This window comes from Abramis brama (assembly GCF_963993115.1).
Source record: "Abramis brama genome assembly, chromosome: 24".
NCBI classification, from domain to species: Eukaryota; Metazoa; Chordata; class Actinopteri; order Cypriniformes; family Leuciscidae; genus Abramis; species Abramis brama.
The window spans coordinates 26,610,349-26,635,222 of NC_139986.1; the positions used below are offsets into that span (position 1 = coordinate 26,610,349).

Sequence of the window (24,874 nt, forward strand, 5' to 3'; positions counted from 1 at the left end):
CACCCCCATGCTTCACAGTAGGGATGGTGTTCTTGGGATGGTACTCATCATTCTTCTTCCTCCAAACACGTTTAGTGGAATTATGACCAAAAAGTTCTGTTTTGGTCTCATCTGACCACATGACTTTCTCCCATGACTCCTCTGGATCATCCAAATGGTCATTGGCAAACTTAAGACGGGCCTTGACATGTGCTGGTTTAAGCAGGGGAACCTTCCGTGCCATGCATGATTTCAAACCATGACGTCTTAGTGTATTACCAACAGTAACCTTGGAAACGGTGGTCCCAGCTCTTTTCAGGTCATTGACCAGCTCCTCCCGTGTAGTTCTGGGCTGATTTCTCACCTTTCTTAGGATCATTGAGACCCCACGAGGTGAGATCTTGCATGGAGCCCCAGTCCGAGGGAGATTGACAGTCATGTTTAGCTTCTTCCATTTTCTAATGATTGCTCCAACAGTGGACCTTTTTTCACCAAGCTGCTTGGCAATTTCCCCGTAGCACTTTCCAGCCTTGTGGAGGTGTACAATTTTGTCTCTAGTGTCTTTGGACAGCTCTTTGGTCTTGGCCATGTTAGTAGTTGGATTCTTACTGATTGTATGGGGTGGACAGGTGTCTTTATGCAGCTAACGACCTCAAACAGGTGCATCTAATTTAGGATAATAAATGGAGTGGAGGTGGACATTTTAAAGGCAGACTAAAAGGTCTTTGAGGGGCAGAATTCTAGCTGATAGACAGGTGTTCAAATACTTATTTGCAGCTGTATCATACAAATAAATAGTTAAAAAATCATATATTGTGATTTCTGGATTATTTTTTTTAGATTATGTCTCTCACAGTGAACATGCATCTACGATGACAATTTCAGACCCCTCCATGATTTCCAAGTGGGAGAACTTGCAAAATAGCAGGGTGTTCAAATACTTATTTTCCTCACTGTATATAATTTCTCTTATTTCTTCTTTTGATTTCGAGGTGAAATGTGAGCTGGACATGTTTCATGAGATTCAGTTTTTTTTGGTTGTCACCCTACAGAACATCTTTTCATGTAATTCACAGCAGAATCATCAAAACCAAGAGTCTAATAAAATATGTTTTGATAACATGGGTGTGCGGTTCAAAGAAACATAAATAAACACAAACACACACGCAATACCTGCAGGGGGCAGCGTACATGCTTCGAGACCACCGGGGCTGGAAGGAACACGTGGGCGGTGTTGTCGTTCACAAACGTTCTCAGATTGCTGCACACGGATGGCAGCAGGGGACTGGGGGATGCTGGGTAATGTTCTGGATTTCGCCAACAGAGGCCTTTGCAGCCGTCGCTCCAACAACCTGGAATACAAACAAGCAATCATAACCAACAGATCAATAATCAATCACGGTCCGATTCATTAAAATACATGATTTTCAGAAAGAATCTCCACAATAAAAGAACGAACAATCAATGTTTTGCATTGTATAATGTTTTACACTGTATAACTGCACTATGCAAGTGTGTGGTTGTGTATTTGAACATTTTATTTTTTATGTTTAACATGTGATTTTCTCCTGCGAGTTCAAAGAAGTGTGTTTATTTATGTTTATTTATTGTTATGGTTTAATAATTAGTACAACCATATCAAATTTATGCACTAAAATTTATTAAAATGATCTCAAACAGCTGAAGCATGTAAAGTTTGCATGCATTAGATGAACTAGTCTGTATCGGTCTATCTGAAAGGTTATAGTAATGTTGAAAACATTACTCTTCAAGCATGCAGAATGGAGTGTAGCAGCGTGTGGAGATTTGGCCGCATTCATGTGTGAATGTCTGGCAACGAAGGACCAGTGAATTCCAAACGGCTTCAGGAAATTCTACAGCAGAATGTGACGGCGTCTGTCTGTGATCTGAACAGGCGCTGGGTTATGCAACGAGCTTACGATCCAAAACACCCAAGTAAATCAAAGAAACAGCGCAAAAAATATGTTCTGCATTTTAGAAAAACAACATACAATAAATCACACAACAAAACATCCCAAAAACTACAGAAACAGAGAAAAGAAGGAAAGCTGAAGCACAGATGTGAAGAGCAGCTGGAGAGCGTTTAATCGAGGTCTATGCCAATAAATAAACTTCCACTATTGATCGAATATTAAAGGCTTCATATGGTTTTCCCATCATTAATCTTTCCCAGATAAACTATTTACTTTATAAAGCAATGGCAAAGCAAAATATTATCATAAAGTTTGTTACAAAAAAACCTTTAATTATGACCAATGTGACAAATTATTTCATAAAATGTATAAAGATAATCTAGATCATATTGTGGACAAATAAAATTTAGGGTAATAAAGAGAATTTAGTTTATTAATATTCACTAATAAGTTTTGGAGGCCTGCAATAAAAATTAGATTTAAGAACTAGAGCAGAACAACATGAAATCTTAAGAGACCACTGACTTTTTTAAATACATGTTCCTGGTCTTATTCCACTTTTCTTTAAAAAAAATTCTTCGTAATCTTTTGTCAAAACTTGATAACTTGCTTTACCTCTGACATCATTTTTCCAACCCCAGCAAACACCTGGCTTTAATCAGTTCAGTGGATAAAACCAAGCCCTGACCTACAATTTAATACCATGTTTTACTCAGAAATATGTTCTTACAGAAGTACAGACTTTAAAACGATTGAACTGTTTCCAGCCACCTATTTTTATGTGCATTTTGGGATACTGCATTAAAAAAAACACTAGCTGAAAAGCCAAGATGTGCATTTTTAGAAATCATGCATTTCAATTGAGGCGGAAACATTTCTTTTATCCGATTAAAAAGACATGTACAAAACTAAGATAAAAAACACATTTACCGAATAAATCCCTTGATGCGCAACAAATAACTGATTGGTCCGCTGATTAGTCCAGGTATCCAATCAGCGCACAGCATCTCAGATGTTGGTTTGGTCGTTCTGAAGTGCCAGAGCCATCAGAATGATTTGGTTTAATTCCCTCTCAGAAGCGTCTCGCATGATTGTGTTCCCAAACACCAGCATCCGAACGCAAGAGATCATGACAGCGTTTATTACGTTTCGCCTGTGCGCTCTGAGACTCAAGTCATTATGATGGAGGAATAAAGAGCCAGAGTGGCTTCACCGATTGCAGCGACTTCCATTTTTATTACAGATATTTTGTGCCAATTTCCCAGGAAGTCACGATTCTCTTGAACACATTGGAAGGAAACGCTGCTTTATCCACACATTTTTTAATGCAATATTCCAATTTTGAGCATAAGTTAAATTTGCAACTTTGAATGGAAACATAGCTAAGGTTGTTATTGTTAAAAAAAAAACCTATTAAAAAATTGTTTGTCAATTTGAAATAAAGCTTAAATAAAATAAAATATAAAAATCTGATAAAAACGTAATAATGTAATAACTAAGTTTTAAGTTGAACAACTAAAATGACTAAAACTTAAATAAAAATAAAGCTAATCAGAAATATAAAAAACCTAATAACGCATATAAAAGCATATAACAAAACTACTAACTGAAAATATATAAATAAAAGTAAATAGTACATAAATAAAACTGACTGAAAATCCCCAGCCCCATATACGCTTTCATTCTATAGAAAAAGAACCGATTAGTACATCCAGAATGACTCGTTATGTGTTCAAAAACAGAAAATCATTAGATTTGAAATGATATGAGAGTGAGTAAATGATGTCTCCTGCTTCTCAGAGGTTTCTCCTGAGAAAAAGACCCTGGTAATCTCACATGCGTCTCTTCTAGAGTTTCATAAGAGATCAACAATGTCTCAAACTGTGCTCAAATTTGCCAAGACACAGAGATTATCTGAGCTGCTGCACATTCATTTTATAGTTCTAATCTATACTCTTACTGTACTGACTCATTTTTTTAATTCTCCAAGGGAATTTTAAAATAAAATCAGATGCAACTCAAAGGCAACATAACCTGAGATAGAATAAAACAAAACACCTGAGCAATAAAGTCACTGCATTCAGAGATTTGATGTATAAGCACACCTTTTCAAAGGTTCAGGAATAAAACATCCTGATGATTCAGTTCAATCCCTGCCAGTCACGGTCCCCCATCTGTTCTAGATTCTCTTATCTCATTGGCTGCTCATTTCTCTCAACCCGCCCTGTTCTGTCCTCCTCCCACTGACCAGACGTCCAGGTGAACTGACTGCACTCGAACCACTCCAGGAACCACTACACCCATCAAGTACTATTAACCAAAATATACAAAAACATCATTAAAGATTTTATCCGCTATATTTACAGGTGATTTATCAATTTGCTCATCTCTTTTAAAGGCAATGCCACATGAAATTCACATGTCAGCATTATTAGAGTATTAACAAAATATACCAGCTGTTTTCAAAATAAAAGTCTGGAAATCTCAGGCAGGACACACACCCAAAATTCCTAGAATGCACACTCTCAAATCCCGCAGTTTTAGGAGTACCTGGCCTCGGCGACCGTGCAACAGTAACTGCCGCTGCGACGGGCATCCCTCCGGGTCATGAGCTCATCTCTGGAACGCCGACGGTTAAAGTAATCCGTAAGTTTCCCGAAACTTGCCATTCTGTCCCTTGCATGCGTGTGCGTCCGCGTTCTGATGTTCTTCCACGAGCTGCTGTTTACTTGAGTAATTCATTCACTCATTCTCCTTTCCTCTCACATCCCCACAATTCCCCACTGAACATCGGCGAACGCGGAGCAGCAGGAGCAGTCGCGTGCCCGCCTGAGCCTCGCTCGCTCTCACACTGAAAATAGCAACGCTTATAACTTCCTTTAAGAGCAGCGCTGCGGGCGCAGGGTCTCTCCCAGAGACAGGCGCGTGTGAGTTTAGTGTGTCTTTCAGCATTCTCCCCAGAGCATCATCAGTGCTGCGGCAACATCATCACCATCCTGCATCTCTCCCTCTCACCTCCCTCTCTCTCTCTCTCTCTCTCTCGCTCTCTCTCTCTCAAATGCGTGCCGAGCGCTCGGAAAGAATAAATATCATCTAGAGTAGAGGAGGGGAAAAAATTAATGACTAAAAATGAAAAAGGTATCAGAGTGAGAAGGCAACACCAGCTAGAATCAGTGATTTCATATCCGTGTGTGTGTGTGAGAGAGAGAGAGAGAATCATTCTTTGATAAAGACAGCAGCTTGGGCTGCACTTCAGAGAGTGGAGTTCACAAAATCAATACAGGCAGAGAGTGGGAGAGCATCGCTTGTCTTTTGTTCGCTTCACTACATCCACTGTTTTCCTCTTTTAATATGCTGGCCAGATTTTGAAACAGAATTAATATGCCAAGTAAAATACACAAAAAAAAGATTTGAAAAAGGACAAAGGCTAGCATCAGACTGGCACATTTTTGCCTGCTGCAAGCAAAACGGAGAGCAGCTCTCCGATATATATTGCACATTCATGGCAGATTTACAGGACTGTGTCCGCCGCTCACAGTGAGAATTAATTGTGTCCTAGCATGTAACTTCGTCCAGAATCCTGCTTATGCTGCCGTCTGCGGTTTTTCTCTCCTGCTAGAAGCTGAACATGGAGGGAATGGATGTAACAGAATGTCATGGGAGCCAAATCAACCATGAGCTATCAAAGCAAACGCAATCAAACACACCCACACTTCTCCTTTCTTAAAGCAAAGCATTTTGGACTTTTAAGTCTGCATGGTTTTAATTGCAAGAATCTTACATATTAAACATAAATGTTTGGACCTGTTTTTTGTTAATAGTGTCATTATAAAAAAAAAAAAAAAATTGTTAGGTCATTTGAACAGATAGTTTAAAATTCTCTTATTATTTACAGTACTCGCCCTCATTTCACTCCCAACATATGATAAAAAAAAAAATCTGTCCCATTTTTGTTTAAAATTGCATGAAAAAGGGTGATGATAGAAAAAAAAAAATAGTACAAATATTTCACAATATTGTGAATATTTGGTGGGTTTGGTGAAGATTTGGATTCATGTTTTCCAGTGTGCATTATATGTGAACATCACGGACAAGGGCTCTGAGCATATCATACATCTAGGGTTGAAAAAAACCATGCTAGTAACAACAATGGAGATGATGATCATGATATCCGCTCCATTTGGGAGAAACATCAAAAATAGCAAGTATGCGTCATAACCTGACTTCTCCAATCAATACAGCTTCAGGTCACAGCTGTGATAAGTCATATTTTTTACACTACTCTAATCATGTGTTTCCTGACACTCTAATATCAAACATTCAACTCTGCGCATGATGAAAATGATATTTCATTTGATATTATGCTTGTCTGAGCATCGTCAGCCAACTAGGGTCGCTAGTTCCGTCGTCATCAGTGTAGATCAATGAGTCAGTGTTTCCTAAAACCATTCCAACGAACATTCGCAAACAGCATCGCAAAGTTGTGTGGTTGGAACGACAGCTCTCGCCCTGTTATTAGAAGCATCATTTCTTGTTTGCATGAGATGTGGGCTTAATAAATCCTTATCTTGAGAAAAATAAGCAAGCTGACATTCGGTCAAATCTATATCTTTTAATACTATAATAATATCTTATATACAGATGTCATTTACGCCTCTCAAGAGATTTAAAGAGGCGTTTTTGAAGAGTGTGCATGTGCGAGCTTATGATTGAATCTGGAAATAAAGCAAAAATCACTGAGAGGAAACGGAGAATTGGTCCTCAGATGCCGTGTCTGTAATTTATAGCAAGAAATCTAGCATTAATTCGATCTCAAACGGATTCATTAAAAGAATTTATTAATCCATAACCTGTGTGACATCATTAACCAACGTGGTTGAACGGCAAATTTGTGGCAGTACGGTTTTGGGAAACAGTCGTGACTAGCTAGTTGATTTCTTTAACGATGCATTGTGCTTTGGTAGTTCAGCAACGAGTTAGGTTGTTGTACGGAAAACGCACCCCAGCACGACACAGTAAAGGTCCTTGCACATTGAGTCCGAAATTCACATCCGAAATTTTCGCACGTTAAAAAATAAATACGACCTTACAAAAATTTTGTCCGTCATAAAAAAAGTCAGTTTTTCGCATCCATAACAAGCATTTGAATGGTGTTTTGACAATTCAGAATGACAGATACGAAAAAAAGGATATGAAAATTTCGGACTCAAGGTCCTTGCACACAGAGTCCAAAATTTTCACATGCTTTTTTTCGTATTCGGTGGCTCTGAATTCTCAAAACACCATTCAAATGCTTGTTATGGATGCGAAAAACGCTGAAAATCAAACCTGATCCGAATTGCTTTATGATGGACGAAAGTTTCGGAGACAGTGTGCAAGCATGATTGACATAATGTGAGGTCATATTTATTTTTTAACGTGCAAAAATTTCGGATGCGAATTTCGGAGTCAGTATGCAAGAGCCATAACACTGACACTGTTTGGTGAGGGACTATATGTTTGTCCAACCAATAAGAGATGTGGAGAATGTTTAGGTAACGTTCACCACTATTCTTAGAATTCTAAACCTGAAAAATGTGTTACATAAAAAAGTATTATTTCAAAGTACACTCCAAAAACATTTAAACTTCAGATTTATGTATTTGAATTGCATATAAAATGGTTAATGTGAATTCACACTGCACCGACAGATGCAGAGCAATGCCGACAGTCACCAGATTACACAGTTTATTAGTTCAAACCAATATTAGACAGTGTAGTGCAAGCTCAGAACAGGGTTACTCGCGGGCCGATCATGCAACACCGTTACTACACCGCGCTGGGAGATCAAGTGAGAAAGCGTGTGAGTTCGCCACAGTATTAAACGTACAGTATGGAATTTTTTCTCCACTAGGGGTCGCTAACCTATTTACAATAACAAAGGCGTAGTTTGATGACGCAACATTTGCTAAGAATTATGGATCTTGTCGTCAACGTCAAGCCGACCGTTCTAATAATGTTTATGGGTGACTGAATACATCGATGTTTTTGTCATGACTATGATATGAAGCAGTTCGGGATTGCTAAGAGACAGCTATCAGCTCCACACGCGACGCAAGTCCCGCGGATATAAAAGGAATATGGACATTTCATTCTACCGAACTACACACAAGTGCAGAATTACTACTCACAGGTCAGTTTATTAGACAAATTAAACTTGTGAGGTAACGCAGCGCTGTTTCACTTGGTCTAACATTACACTAGCACACTAAACTGCATTTGAATGTGTTGAAATGTATGTGTTAGTTTGTCTGTATGAGACTAGCAGTAAGCTAGATCAACATGAGAATAACATACAGATCATATTCTAACATTTTATCATTGTTGAACTATATAACATTGATTAGTTTTATGTAAATGTGCTCACCTGTTTAATAAAGTACATGTAGGAGCGGTCGAGTCTCGGACGTGGAGCTCTCGTTTATATATGGGAGCTCTTGGCATCTCGAAAACACCGCGTTGATATTGATTCTCGTTTTAGTTCTCCTTTTTTATCTAAAGTCTGCTTGCCATGGTCCGTAATGTTTGAACGAAACAACAGCGTGCAGATAGACATTGCGAACTACAGTGGTCCACGTCTGTCGTCTTGGTTACTATCAGAGGGCTCTGGTTCATAGCTCTGGTTGCCATGGCAGTACAAGCGGAAACCAGGGACAACGCGGATATGACGCCATTGACTGCGACAAAACGGAAATAAAGAAACGGGACGTTTCTCGAATTAAATTACAAATTTCTCCTGGTTTGAAAGTTGTTGGAAACAGTCGGGATAATGTAAGTAAACAACTAAAAAAAATATATAACATAGATATAGTGATTTTTGCTATTTTTAAAGCAAAAAAGTTACATATTGTGCCTTTAATATCATCGCTGCGAGATCTAGTGAGAAGCATTCAAATACAGTGCAGAATTCTCTGTTGTAAACCATATCAGATCGAACAGCTCTGACGTAGAAACCAGGAGAAACATTGTGCCATGAACGAGCAAGAAGGCTTTTCAGTCCACAAATCACCAACATTCACAATGGATTTAATGTAGCAACTAGCAACGCTATTGTAACCATGGTATTGTTACAATTCATCTTTGATCACGGGAATATATTACATTTTTCAATATATTATAATAGAAAACTTATTTTTAAATTGTAATAATATTTCACAAAATTACTGTTTTTACTGTATTTTTGATCAAATAAATGCAGCCTTGGTGATTAGAAGAGACTTCTTTCAGAAACATTTTAAAAATCATACCAACCCCAACCTTTTGAACGGTAGTGTAAACTAGAAAATAGGCCTATACTTAAGATAAAACATAGAAAAAACAAATAGTTTATTGTGCTAAAATATATCCCTGATATTTTCTTTCAAAATGGACCCGAACAATGCAAAACAAAGAAGGCTTTTCAGTCCACAAATCACCAACATTCACGGTGGATTTAACGTAGCACCGCTAACTGTAAACCATGGTATTGTTGTGGCAGAAACAGTCCAATGTTTTTACACTATTCATTTCAGGGTTGGTACAACCTTTTGAGAGATAAATTCAAGCACTTTTCAAGTGATTCACACTTTTTTCCAGTGCTTCAAAGCTCTAAATATTATCCAATTTACAAATGTACATTTTCCCACGAAATAAACATTGACTCCCCTGGTTTCACAGATCGGGCTTAAGCCTAATCCCGGACTAAAATGCAAATTTGAGCTGTTTTAACTGAAAGCAACTTGCACTAAGATATCTTAAAATAGGTCAGTGCCATTGTTTTGTCTCAAGATGCACACCAGTAATGTTTTTTTTAACTTTTATTAAAGCTACTTAAATGCCCATCTGTGTCTGTGAAACTAGACTGTAATATTATTCGTTACTGCACTTATTAATGCAAATAATAAGTCATTTTATGATTAAATTACCTTTATGATTAAAAATCCCCCCACCCCCCAGAACTCAGCTCTCAAATGTGGAGAAGAAACATTGCCCTCTAGTGTCTTCTGCTCTCTTTCTCGCACACACCGGGCGAGCAAGCGACGAGGGTGTTTTTAAATCACAGATTATTGATGCTGATGGTGGTTTGTCAAGTCTATCTATCTCTGAGGACAGCTCACATACACACTAACAGAACCAAAATCAGCAGAGATGAGACGTCAGAGTGTTTTAATAAAGGCACATCTCCCCTGTGTCTTGCGTACTTCGCTGTGACACAGTGTGAATAAAACTGTACGTCAAATGAGGATGTCTGACAACTCACCTTCACCTACTTTTTCTAAAATAAACTTGTTTCTCATGATTCAATTGTACTTAAAGGTTTAAATAAGGCTCCACCTTTTGGCCACACCCACCTTCAATAAATCTACATATGGGCTGCAGTGGGAGGGACAATGATGAATGAGGTAGGAGGAGCCAAAGACACTATTTTTAGCCTTAACTAGCTTCAACTCACAAAACAACACTGCCTCACAGAGTGACGCTAGAAGATGTGATGGGCTTTAAAATGACTTTAAGATGTCCAATAATGTCCTAAGGAAGTGCGTTTCAGCAAAATGACATTAGCACTGCCTGTTAAACAGAATTATCATCACCACTGCTCATCAATATCACGTCAATCAGTTTAAACTTAATTTGGCATATCAGTAAAAGGTCTGAATATTAACATTGAGAATACTGGAGAAAAGGTAGCCAGTGTAATTTCAGTTTTTATGGATGCAGAGTACATTTTGGCTGATACCAACATTTGTTTCAATCCGCCAATGCTGATATTGTTAATATGGCCAAATATTGGCTGATTTATAGGCGTCTGAACGCTTCTCTAAAAGCACAGAACATCAAGGACTGTCTTTAGGGCTTTTAAACATGATGAATATTGATGTGAGTGTTAATGAAATGCAAAACGTGAAGACTTACTCCATCAGTGTGTCCGTACTGAATACATCAGCATAACAGCCTGCAAACATCACGCCAGAGCCATCCTGAGAGAAAGAGACACAAAGAGACGGCTTGTTCATGTTCACACAGGAAAAGAGGAAGCTAACGGCACTAGAGCTGTTCCACTTCACCTTTAAATGTTGTTCGCAGACAATTGGTTTTCAAACCTGAACAAAACACTTTTGTTTATATTGCATAGGGGAAAAAGTGATTATATATTTATTATACTACACTGTTATATTTTACCTTGGACATGCTGTTCCAAACAGTATATATATATATATATATATATATATATATATATATATATATATATATATATATATATTATATATATATATATATATGAAGAGTTCAGATGCAAAAGCCTCTAAGTGCCATCTGAAATTTTCTTCTAGAATGATCATTTTTATCAAGCTCGTATATTTAAGTTCAGTAATTTCACTTAAATGACAACTAATAGGTAATTTTCATTGCCATTTAAGTGAAATTACTGAACTTAAATATACGAGCTTGATAAAAATGATCATTCTAGAAGAAAATTTCAGATGGCACTTAGAGGCTTTTGCATCTGAACTCTTCATATATATATATATATATATATATATATATATATATTTTTTTTTTTTTTTTTTTTTTATTGTTGCACAATTTTATAGCATTTATATTTGTTTTTAGTTTTGCTTTATGTTCGATTAAAACATCAAAATATGAGGAAAATTGAGTTTTATATTTTTAAAATATTTTAAACAAAACACTAAATTTGGTTTAGGTATTTATCTGACAAAATTATTTTGCAAAAAAAGGCAACAGCTACAGGTTTTATTTTACTATGCAAAAAAAAAAAAAGCATAGAAAACCAAAAAGCTCACAGGAAAAAAGCATACATTAACTACAACACAATGAGTTATTAATATTTCATTGGTTCTCTCTTGTTTTTGCACGTGTTCATTATTTCTTTGTATGACATCCTCCAGGCCAAAAATGATGTCGGCACAGTTTGCCATGTTTGTTAGTTATTATCACAAATAAAACAACCGACTCCAAGCACGACTACAGAATATGCTTACAAAATCTTTAACGCATTTTGAATAATATTTGAATAAAGGGTTAATATGTGCATTTTCGTAGGCCGGACATCCCTTTTAGCCACTACTGTCGCTCAACACAAAACACTGACAGAATGGACAGTGTCCTCTGGGGAAGGAGATTAATTTAAATCCATGAACCTTTACTACAGGAAACAGATTTGTATTATCATGCATGCTTTCCTTCATCCTTACATCCTGGATGTTGCATCATTGTGTGTGTGTGTGTGTGTGTGTGTGTGTAATGTAAGCCCTAAGGAAGCAGAAAACAGTCGTATTCCAGCGTCTCTACAAGTTCAAACAGAGTCGCAGCTCGACGTGAACAGATGCTCTTAGCATGACAAACTTCATCATCATACTTTACAAATCTCTCATTCAAACGATCACCCGGGTTAATCTTCCGCTGATATTTACGGGATAATGTAATGCCACAATGTAAAGTGAGTCACCCACCTGACAGCTCATCATCATCACTGCCTCCCTCAACGCTCACTTTCCCTGCCTGTGACTCACTTCTCTGAATGTCAGCGAGAAATAAAAGGGTCGACTTCACGATCCATGTAATGATTCACGAGCTGTTCGGTTATGAATGGAGGAAATGACACACTTCATATCAGCTCATTTCCTGTGGAACTGGACAAATGCATCTCAATCCAACGTCTCCCACTCACAAACACACACACACAAGCAACAATAGCAGCCCTTTCCTTTAGTCACTATGGGCACATAATAGTGTGTGGGTGAGTGTGTGTGTGTGTGTAAGCATCCTTTTCCTGACCCTGCTGTATGCAGGACACACCTTACCATCTGACTTCCTCACACACTCAACCTGCGATTCCACTGACCCAAACACACACACACACACACATTTACTAGGCTATAAGAACATCATACACTTGTATGATTTTTGACTTCTATGATCTTTTGTTTGTTTACCTGCAGGTCACTGATGTGGCATTGTGTTGTCCAAATCTATTAAGTCATTCAATTCATTCAGACAATGGCTTGAATACAGATTTTTTGTTTTCTTTATTTGACCATGTTATTTGACCTAAACACAATAAATGAAGTTGAAAATGCTGTACACTGGCAAGGGAAAAACATCACTTGAATACGATGAAGGTGTTTTCAATTTCTAAATTAAAAGTCATTTTGAAATGTATCGTCTTCGCAATCAAAATAGGTGGTATAAACTGAATGAAATGAATGAATGAAAACCTGTCTTGAAAAATGTTTTACTTACTTTTGTGGTTTAAAAAAAAATTAAATAAGCAACAGAGCAATTCTGTTTAAAAATTATTAACCATAATTGGAAAAACTTTTATCCGCCAAAACACGTTCAGTGTGTGATGTCATATAAATACAGGAAGCCATTCTGATGTGACAAGAAAATAGTGAACTGACATAACAGAGGCCATTAAAGGGGTGGTTGATTATGATTTCACTTTTCTAACTTTAGTTAGTGTGTAATGTTGCTGTTTGAGCATAAACAACATCTGCAAAGTTACGACGCTCAAAGTTCAAAGCAAAGGGAGATATTTGCTTTTAAAGAAATCGCTTTTTAAGGACTACAACAAACGGCTGGTAGAGACTACACAACATTCCTCCCGGGTTAGTGACATCACCAACCCTAGAATTTACATATTATCATGACAGAATATGCTAATCAATGACTAGAAGATAACTACACATCAGCTACATAAATTCATCAGCTAACCATTCAGAAATGTCCTGTTGCTTCTACATGTTGTCACTTCTTCTTGAGTCTCTCCATCATTGTCTGACTTAAGTTCGAACATAAAAGGCTAAAAGTTTTTGAAATCTTCAGTGCATGTCTGTGAGTGCAAGCTGTTGAAGCTCCGCCTCCTGTGCCGGGAGCAGCAGCTCATTTGCATTTAAAGGAACAGACACAAAACGGTGCGTTTTTGCTCACCCTCAAAAACTGACAACTTTAACATGCTATATACAAATATCTGTGGGGTATTTTGAGCTAAAACTTCACATACACACTCTGGGCACATGGCATTGTGAAAAGGGCATTATACCACCCCTTTAAGTTGCTTAAAAACATATTTTTGGCCTTTTATGAAAAAGCACATTTTATTCAGGACAAATGGAGTAACAAGAAAATATTAATTAAAAAAAAATTATATACATGAACATATATACAAAGTATTCAGCTTTGTATCACAGAAATAAATTATGTTTTAAAGTATATTAAAACAGAAAACCATTATTTTAAATTGTAATAATATTTCACATCACAATATTACTGTATTTTCTGTAAGTTTGCTCAAATAAATGCAGGCTTGATGAGCATAAGAGACTTCTTTCAAAAACATTACAAATGTTATACATACACACATACATACATACATACATACACACACACACACACACAACAACAACAACACAGAGAGAGAGAGAGAGAGAGAGAGAGATACATGCAGTGACACACAAACAAAAACATTATTACTGCCATAAAAACACAAAACCCTTCAGAATTATCAAACAATACTTAAAATCCTTAAAAAACGGTTTCTTCACAAATGAACTGAATTTGTGTTGGTGTGTGTCTGTAAAACTGTGATCGTTTGTAAACGCAAAGCGACATCTGATCGCCATGACAACCGCTGAACATGAGCGCGCAAAACGAAAATCTCGCAAAAACAAAAGCGAATATATTTACTAAACCAGCTTCAGATTTGGTAACAAAAATCTCACTGCTGATGACAACAAACACAGTCAGTTAAAAGGATGTCGGATAAACACACGCTTACCTTCAACACAAAGAGGTCGATGAGTTTCTCAAACTCCAAACGCCTCAGTCAAAGTGCGAAAGTTTTTAACTCCTCCAGTGTTTCATGATACTCCTCTGATATGATTCCATCGATGAAAACATAAAGCACCGGTCTCACTAAGATCATACTGTCCCACACACTTGTTGCTTGTATCTCTAAACAGTGAACTGTCTACTGACGCTAGTACATTTTGGGCATCAAATGTGTCTAATAATAACCGTTTCCTTTAAGCCACAAACTGCTCTTCCTCCAGGGGGCGCGCGGCCGCTCATTAAGCCGAGCTTCGATATTCACCTCAGGCAGATTTCGAGACGATTTTTGCCTTATTTGGAGATTTGTAAACTGCAAAGTATGATCGTTTAAATGTTATAATTCCAAATATTCATATATAACATATAAATGAATATCAGATGCTGAAATTTCAATGAAGTAATTTAAAAAAATCTGCCTGCGCTTAGAAAAATATCAGATACCACGTGACAACGCTGTTGACGTGCTTCTTCATAAATACATTTTGATATTACAATTATTGTTTTATTTCATGCTAAAAAGAAGATAAGTGTCTTAAACTGACTTTTACTTGTGTATTAATATTAAATGTTCATTTTTTCTGCATTAGTATACTATATATGTTTAATATATCCTGTAGATACATGAATGTATGTGTTATTATATCAACAAAAATAGGCGGCATGAGTTTAATAGACTTGAATTAAATAGAAAATGCACAAAGATAGTTATTATTTATTAGACCGATCGTACCTGACCAATCGCGCAAAGCCCGGTCCATTAAGCCCCGCCCACGACGTGCTTTTAACCATGTTAACTTCCGTTCTAGCTGGTTATTCTATTTCTGTGGGTTTTAAAAATTTCAAACACGTGTGTGTCTCATTCATGTAGGCTCCCAAGAGTAACATTTTGACTTTTCTTTTCTTTTCTTTTTTGTCCTGTCTTGCTCATTTTAATTTGAGTTTCGGTTGGTAACGAGAGAACACGGTCGTCCAAAATAGGGAGTGATTTTAATTAATATAATTTGATGACAGGTCCTTTTGATAAATGTAGTATGGCTACAGTATGGCTAATTATTAAATTATGTGTGAAAAATAAGGTATTTGTCCTGGAATAAAGACCAAATAAAAAATAAATGAGTAAATAAATACAATTTTACATACATACATAAATATTTTATCAGAATTTTTTTATTTTTTTTATCTAAAATTTGGCATGATGGTACTGGCAGTAGTAGGGACAGTGATTATTTGTTATAAAAATACAAAATGCACGCATTATAATTGATAATGTGACATTTAAAGTTCCTACACAGCATTTCAACATGTATTCATGGGTGAATCAACACTGATTTGGGGGTTTTGCTAACCTTTTATAACCATTAAATGTTGTTTTAGGTGCAACAAGGTGCAAAGTAGACTTTTCTTGATTTTATTACATTTTTAATAAATGTTTTTTTTATTTTTTTTTTTATTAATAAGTGTGGGGGGACAAGCACACAATAGAGAGCCAAGCAAAAATATCTGGGGAACAAACCCAAAGTAGAGAAATCCTGGGATATGTAATATTTCCTGGCACATGTGATATTCCATACAAGCTCAAATGCACCGGGTGACATGGAATTACCAGGATTAAATCAGTTCACATGCTGAAAAGAATGAATACACGAGAAACGCTACTGAGACTGTTTCTGAAACTGGGAATGAAGTTTGTAGGATTTTCTTTTTTTTCCCACGCCACCAAGATCTGGATTAGTACAAAGTCCTACTAACAGAGCGATCACTGCACCAGATGAATTCTGTTACTATTCAATGACTCTATTATTTATTCTCTCTCTGATAAATGTTGATAAAGTATATAATTATAATATAATAATACTTTAGGCCATTTTCATTTAGGCCAAAGACATTTAAATGTAGACATAAAAAATGTTCTGCTTCTCTTTAAACTATAAATTTAAATTCAATGTGTTTTTTTTTTTTTGTTGTTGTTTTTGTTCACTCTTTCCACATGCAAATAACCCATAACTTATATTAAGTATATACATAACTCAATGCTAGCTCCAAGAACAGCTTGAAACCATGCTTGAAACCAATAATTTTCTTAGAACTTCCACTGTTAACCACTAGATGGGGCACTTGGAACGTCTGATTCATTATTAGGCTGTTGCTGTCCAACAGTACTGTCGTTCTTCCGCTAGATGTCGCTATTCACCATCAAAACAATAGTGCTGAAATATCTACATGTACTTTATTAATCATCAGTAATTATACAGAGCTGTCCTTAAGAGTTTCACAGTAAATGTTACCTCAGAATGGGCAGTACTTACGCTGTCACATCACATTTATGATGAGAACAAAGTATTACAAATTTGTTTAATATACACACACACACACACACACACACACACACACACACACATATATATATATATATATATATATATATATATATATATATATATATATATATATATATATATATATATAATTTACCACAGGCTCAGTTTCGCTTTTGCCATATTTTTTTGAGGAAACCGACTTAATTTAACCGCATCCGGAATTTCCTCTCTCATAGAAATCGAATGAATGGCTGTAGAAAAATGGTCACGCTGAGGCCCAGAAGCTGTCTCTAAATATTCAAGTACTTTATATTAATTATCCTTGTTTGTTAACATTACATTCAGCGACAATTAAAATATATTACTGTCGTTTTTGTGTGTAACATATTGTCCAGACGCTGATGAAGTGGAAGGCGTTGTCACGTGATAACTGTTACTTTTCTTTGCGCTTATCAGGATGGACCAATCACAGTTGATTGTATTGGCTGGATGAGGATTGAAAATAATACTTTTATAAACTGCAGATATGATATGATTTTTTTTTTTAAATTGGTAGATTTGAAAATACACAGTTTTTATCAAACAAATATTTTTAATAAATAAAAAACAAAAAAGTCGTGGGATTTCAGGTTTCTGGGCCACCGAGCGCCCCCTGTAGGAATGACCCTGTGCGTTTCCTAGGAAACAGTTACTGGCCGACAACATTTGCGGTCCAATAAGAATTGTACCTCTCTCTCCAATACACACAAGGCATTTTGGGAAACGAGTTTCAGAAATCCGCATTCTGAACGGGAGTTGCGCAATCTGAGCAGCGCAGCGCCGTGATCGAGGGCGGGTTTACGTCGATTGCGCAGTGATCGGTTTCTTGTGATTATTACCATAGAGCATGAGGAACCCTGCGAGATTAATGCAGTAGATCAAACCAGCCAGATCACACCACACATCAACCTATCCACAAACGAGCATGGATCGGCGGAAAAAGCAGCTCGTGGAGACTGAAAGCGCGTATTTATGAAGGTTTTATGGAATAAATTGCTCATTCCGGACCAAAGTTAAACGGGCAAATCAAGGAAGACAAGATCAGATCGGTCTATCCAAAGGTCTCCCTGCGCTTCACGAGTAAGATCACTTTTCTAAACACAGATTAAATAGATCTAACATCACAACAAACATCACGTGTCAAGCTGTAGGTTATATTTAATGTAAATGTGTGTGTTTTGAGGGATTCTGTCTCTTTAATTGCTCGAGCGACAGTCAAATCGAATGTTACACTGTATCGTTTCTGTTCAACTTCCTTGGCGAAGTGATACATTGTAACATTGTGTCATTGAAATAAATGTTGGTTCTAAACTCGAACGCTGGTTTTGTAATGGTTTAAGATGTGATTTGACACCGTTAAAGTGCTGGTTTAGGCTCTGGTTTAGTGCTGGTTTATGGATGCATCTGAAGTAGGAAGTGAATTCTGAGATGTGGAAATTTTCCTTCAGCAGCTGAAATTTGGTATTTTAATCAGTGGTGTGTGAAAACATCAAACTGTAAAACTGAGTTTTGTGTGTGTGTGTGTGTGTGTGTGTGTGTGTGTGTGTGATGAGTTTGTTTGTTATATGAATCACTTCATGAAAATGCTCATTTTGACTAATAGAAACTGTCTTCAATTCATCGAATCCTCATTCAGACTGAATGTCTTTCACTCTCTGTCATTCTCAGTTCTGTTTTCTGCCTATTAGTAAGAGAGTAGGCTACTGAAGTGCAGTTTCATTTGATCCAATGGTTTCTGTTTGTCTGTATTCAGCAATCTGTCTGTCTCTTTTGGATCAGTTGGCTCTGAATATATACAGTGTGTAACAGGTGTTTAAATGTAGTGTAAGTACAGTTAGCTATATATCAGAAGTTTATGGTATAAGCATATTGAGATGAAGTAAAGGTGTGTGCGTTTGAGATGGTATGATATGGAGATGGCATCTCAAAGGTATGAGCATATTGAGATAAAGTAAAGGTGTGTGCGTTTCTATGCATTGACTCATTTTCTCATGAATCTGCAGTTGTCAGTGTCACATGTCTTGGTTAAGTGTGTGTGCATGTTTTGTGATTGTTAACACAGGCTATAAAGGAGTATTTTGTGGTTTCAATAAGTGGATTCACACATCAGCTCTCTCACCCTTCAGGAATCTGTAGCTGGTTTTCATGCGTGTGTCTGCGTACATAGGATCTTGTCAGACTGGTTTTATGAGTTGAGGTATTACGAAAGTGGAAGAACATAATTTCCATGGAACACGCATTGAACACACCTACTGGACCAACAAACTTTATGAACATGCCATCACTGGCCTACTGCTCTTTCACCTTGTGATATTTTTATTTTTTGAAGTTTTCATTAAGAATATTTAGTAATGCATCTAAATAGCCAGTTACAGGAACATTACGATTCTGTCCTCTAAACATTTTCCACATTCTGTACATTAGCAAGTCAGCATGCAGTTATCCTGCATTTTATAGCATTTTCTCTTTTAATAATGCACTGATCTGGAATTTTTATGGCAATTTCTTCAGTATCTCTCAAAATATAGACAAAATTGGCATCTGTTTAATGCTTAATCACATTAACATAAGACACACAACTGACCTCCACATACAAATATGTTCATCACAGCACATAACCCGGCATGCAGTCACCCTTTCATTTTTTCTATTCACTTTAAGACATTTTGTCTGGAAATTAATTTTAATAGTCCAAAAATATTGTCATAATTCAGAAATAGTTTATATAATTTTTTTTGATTAATATTTTAGTTGAGATTTTTGAGGTGAAATACGACCCAGGAATGTTCTTGACAGGCTTTGCGAGATTCACCCACTGATAATCTAGATTATTTGTGTACATTAAGAGGAGATATTCTGAATCCTTAAGGAGAGCCCGAGCATTGACTCTGCGCATGCGCGCTGCTGACTCGCCGTAATCCTTCCTCGCGCATCTGCGCGTGCTGGAGAGAAACGGGCTGAATTAAGTACCGAATCAAATAAATAACCGGAGCATATGCATGCACATCAAACTGCGCTTTAGACACACGCATGCAGTCATCATGGGTCCCGTGAGGAGACACGTGAAAGCACCGCTGCAGTTTGGCTGCTGGCTGTGTGTGTTTATGCGGCGCGCGGCATCAGCATCATTATCATCATCCGCTCGAGCCGAATCATGAGTGACCGAACGGGCTCACGGAACCGCACACCCGGACGAGCGAAGATTAGCCGCAGGGATTTGTCTGTATCATCCATCGGGATGCTTTCGGTGCTGGACCGCCGTTAAGACCCACATCGGACCGGCGGAACCGGAGCGCTCCTGTCCTCACCGGGCCCGAGACCACTGCACCTCACCCGAGCCTCTCTGCGCCGTTAAATATTCATAGTCATGATCTGAGTGTCAAACTTGATACTCGAGTGCCTGAGAGACAGATGAGAACCTTCACAGCCAACGCTGTCACGTTAGAAACATCTGCATGAGCTTTAGATGAGACGAGCAGCTGGATCTAGGAGGACGTTCACTGCAGCACCTGCAGTCTGACCCGCTGAGGGCCTCCGCTGGGTCAGGAACCTGAAGACACACACACACATGCATGCATACACACAGGGGTTTGCATACACACATATGCTTGCATGCATGCGCGGTCGCATACATGTTATGTTGTTGTTTTATATCTGGCTGATTATATTTTCTATGCCATAATCATACACTTACTAGAGATGCACAATAGGTGCCTAAGTTGGTATTGGCAGATTTAAAAATTTTATTGATGTTTTTAATGATCATTTTAAATATTATGAGTATCATATCGGTCAGAATTAGATACAAAAGTTACATGTTTCTAAAGTTATCCATTATTTCTGCTGAACATTAAAAAATAGTTTCAGTGCCTGGTTGTAAATATACAATTTTAGTTATTTTGCAGGCATGCAAAACATATAGTCTCATATAGAGTCATTATATCAGTCATATTGGCCATAAAATAATTGGTTATCTGTATCAGCCAGAGTACTTTTTAAAAATATTTTTTATTAAAGATTGTCTTTTTTACTAGTTAAAACCTCTTCAAATGTCTGTTTTTAATAGGTTGTACTATACAGCGTGGGTGTTGTTTTTAAAACTGGCCCTCGCGTGTTTCGCAGATTAAATGCATGGGCAGAACACGCATACATGCACTTATTCGCATGCATAGATGCACACAGACTCGTATGCTTGTTCTCTGGACGCTGATGTTTGTTTGCGATGAAAGGAATATTTGCTTCTGCAGGCTGGATGAAATGTGACGCATCGTAATCCCAGTGACAGCTGCGGAAAGATGAGCCACAGACAGAGAGAGAGAGAGAGAGAGAGAGAACATGATTAGAGGGACTGCGCCGTGACTCAACCAGTCGCATAGAAAAACAAGACGGGACACGGCGCTCCAATGGAGGCTGGAAACTTTCTAGTTCCTCTTTTAAACCTTTAAACGGTGTGTTTTTGTCAGTAATGTATTGTACTGCCATCCCTGAAGTGTCGTCCTTCCTCTCAGGCGAGGTTACGGCAGGTTAAGCGCTTAGAGAGACCGGGCCCGTTGAGCTGAAGGGCCCCGTGGCCCTCGCAGACCTTTGGGAAACGGCACCCGTGGATCCTGTGAACGTTTTTAGCCAGCGGACTTGCATGCATGTGTGAGCGCTGTCAATCACAGGCCCTTCCTGCTGTTGTTGATCTCAGGCAGACTAGAGGAGATGTCTGACCCACCAAACTGAGATCCAGAACCTTTGACCTTTGTCGCTTGTGTGTATTTATGTGTATGAAAGACAAACAGAGGGACGCAGTGTGTGTGTTTAGAAGTTGCTCGCTGTCGTGGCAATGGGGAGTTCTGCGTCGTCCCTGACCACGGACAGAGAATCAGATCACGGGTTCGGTACGGCTCCGTTCCCCTCGGCCGCTCCGATGGGCTGGCTCAGGACCAGCCACAGCAGTCCGGTGTGGGGAACCACTTTCATCACACGCCAACAGCAGCAACAGCAGCCTATCCCACACAGAGAACGCAGGTAAACGCATGCATGCGCAGGCTTCACCTCATCAGGTGATTTAAGGTCATCGTGACTGTTTACTTTGCTGATACACACTCAACCAAAATTAAGATTCATGCATTTGAATTGCATATAAATTTCCATTATTGCACAGATTTAACACAAAGAATTTTGAAAAAGCTGATTCTAAGCAATTTGAATGCATTTTGAAAATATGATTATTTAAATAAAATAAAATCTCTTCTATGGTTTTTTGAATGCAGAAATCTGACCTGTTTTATTTATGTACGATCATTTTAAGTTTATGTTGAAACTGTGAACATTTTATGTGCAAATCACATATATTAATTTAAAAATTTGGCCTAATTTTTTTTAGTGCATTTTTCTGGTATTTTTGCAAACATTTTATACGTGCACGCTATTCTAATGAAAATGCTTGCCCGCTTTTCACCACCCATTAATTTTCTGATTAATATTCCCGCCCTGTATTTCATCTGGAAATGCGTAAAATGATTTTCAAATGCTATTTCGAGTTAAATTAGGATTGAGGTGGTCCTGCATTCTGGGTTGTTGGTGCATTTTGAACTACCATTCAAAGGTTTGTTTGGTTTAAGGAAATTAATACTTTTATTCAGCAAGGATGCATTAAATTGATCAAAAGTGACAGTAAAGACATTTAGAATGTTACAAAATATTAATATTTAAAAGAAATGAACACTGAAGACTGGAGTGATGATGATGAAACATTTGAACGGTAGTGTATGCAGTGCAGTAGGATCATGTCGAATAGAATGTGTCAATAATACAGTGTATAGCTGAAACATCTTGGACAAGTTCTGAATGTGTGTGTGTGTGTGTGTTTGATAAGCAGATGGTCTGGACTAAGCAGATGGCACTGAAGGCATCTTTTTACTCAAGGATTTTCCCTTTACCACTGTTTGCTAGGGGCATCCCGTGAACCCATGAGGTCTCGTGTGTGTGTGTGTGTGTGTGTGTATGTGTGTGTGTGTGTGTGTGTGTGTGTGTGTGTGTGTGTGTGCTGATAACACACATCTTTGACAATCTTCTCCATTACATAGACGTTAATCACGTTTGCATCGTATGTTGAGGCTGGAGCTGAATCATCAGCATACTCTTGCTTGCTCTTTAAAAGAGGTGCTAATATACATTTAAAGAAAGTATTCACTCAAAAATTATAATTCTGTCATCATGTATTCACCCTCATGTTGTTGCTGCTCTTTTGCATACAGTTTATAATCAAATAAAGTTCCTCAAGGCACTTTTTGCAAGGTTTGTCATCATCAAAACATCATTGGTTCTTGCATGTCTTGTTATTAACATCTTTAGTCGCCATACATAAATGATAAAGACAGAGGGTACGTTTTATTATAGATTAAAAGGACTTAAATTTAGGTCTATTCCTCATACAAAGCTATTGGATGGTTTCAGAAGACTTCATATATCATTTTATCATTATTCATGGTGCTTTTATGTCATTTTTGAAGCTTGACACTGTCCAACATTGTTTTATGCCAAACAGTCAGGTGTTTCTGCTTAAAATGATTTTATGTTTCACAAACAGAAGAAAGTCATGGGAGTGAGTAAATGATGACAGAACTTTAATTTTTGTGTAAACGATGCCGGTACATTGAGATCGTAACCCAAGTCATTTACATAAAAAAGCAATGAACAGCCTATTTAAAGGCTCAGAGAGAGGGTGGAAAATAGTCATAAAATTCTGAAAAAAAGAAACCATGGCTTTCATCAGAAGTGAACCTAAGGGGAGAAAACTAAAATGCTAGTAGTGTTGAGCATTTCTCCGGGTTCAAGAAAACAGCGGTTCAGCTGTCAGGCTTGGAGAGATGTCATTTCTTCTGTGCACCATCTGCTGTACGCGGCTGTTCCTTTCCAAAGTTCTAGCAGTGAAACAAACGTCTGTCACCGACCTTTTTAACAACTGACACAACACAGACCGACTCCAACAAGAGCCTTTCAGAGGTAACAAGCTCTCAGCTGGAGTCACACGGTGCACGGCGAGGCGCGTATGAATTATTCTTACTGCTAAAACTATTCCGTCATATTATTTTTATAAGGACTGAGCAGTGCAAGAAGTCGACTTGTCCTTGTGTTATTTTTCTAAAGGATTTCTTGTGTTAACAGAATCCAGGAAGCTTCACAAGCACTTTATGTAATGCGTTTCCACCAGCGTCAAATTGTGAGCCGCTTCTGTACATATTTACTTTTTAATATCATATTTTAATATTTACTGTGTTTTTTTTTTTTTACTTCATGTGTCTTACAGATAGGGCCATGATGGTCAACTAGTACAACTGGATTAGTGAGGTTGACTAGTTTATTTAGGTTTTTCTCACATTTGTTGTACTAATTTTTACCATGTTGAAATACATTATTATTATTTCATGAAAAAATTATTATTATCTTATTATGTATTATATATTGTCTATACATTATATACTATTACTGTACTACACTCAATTATTTTATAAAGTTTTTTATATATGGGTCAATGACGTATAAGGATTTTCGACAGGTCAATTTTAAAATACAAAAATAAATAATACCTGTTGCAATTGTTCAAACATTAAGGATGTTGTGTACACCTAAATTCATTTAAAAAATTTAATTTAAGTGATTTTAGTGTTTTTTTATTCTAGATGAATTGGCCGTAGCCTTAAAAAATGTAATGTGGTGCGACCGTGATTTATCTTAAAATTA

General features: G+C 37.4%; 2 protein-coding genes across 5 annotated transcripts in view; one reads left to right on the plus strand and one right to left on the minus strand.

Moving 5' to 3' along the window:
* ankfn1b (ankyrin repeat and fibronectin type III domain containing 1b) overlaps nt 1-14,907 on the minus strand; it is an 86,848-nt gene extending 71,941 nt beyond the window's left edge. The window contains exons 1-3 of one of the 3 annotated variants that reach the window (XM_084103168.1): nt 12,407-12,545; nt 10,845-10,909; nt 1,153-1,331 (exon numbers count right to left, since the gene is read on the minus strand). In XM_084103168.1, the coding sequence (XP_083959294.1) occupies nt 1,153-1,331; nt 10,845-10,909; nt 12,407-12,424 (262 nt within the window). In that variant the 5' untranslated portion in view covers nt 12,425-12,545. Of the gene's footprint in view, nt 1-1,152; nt 1,332-4,463; nt 4,912-10,844; nt 10,910-12,406; nt 12,546-14,733 lie in introns of those variants that run through there. The other 2 variants (XM_084103169.1, XM_084103167.1) reach the window with 2 other exon arrangements.
* A 3,057-nt stretch (nt 14,908-17,964) lies between these two features.
* capn15 (calpain 15) overlaps nt 17,965-24,874 on the plus strand; it is a 31,682-nt gene continuing 24,772 nt past the window's right edge. The window contains exons 1-2 of one of the 2 annotated variants that reach the window (XM_084103170.1): nt 19,833-20,684; nt 21,391-22,156. In XM_084103170.1, the coding sequence (XP_083959296.1) occupies nt 21,972-22,156 (185 nt within the window). In that variant the 5' untranslated portion in view covers nt 19,833-20,684; nt 21,391-21,971. Of the gene's footprint in view, nt 18,224-19,832; nt 20,685-21,390; nt 22,157-24,874 lie in introns of those variants that run through there. The other variant, XM_084103171.1, reaches the window with a different exon arrangement.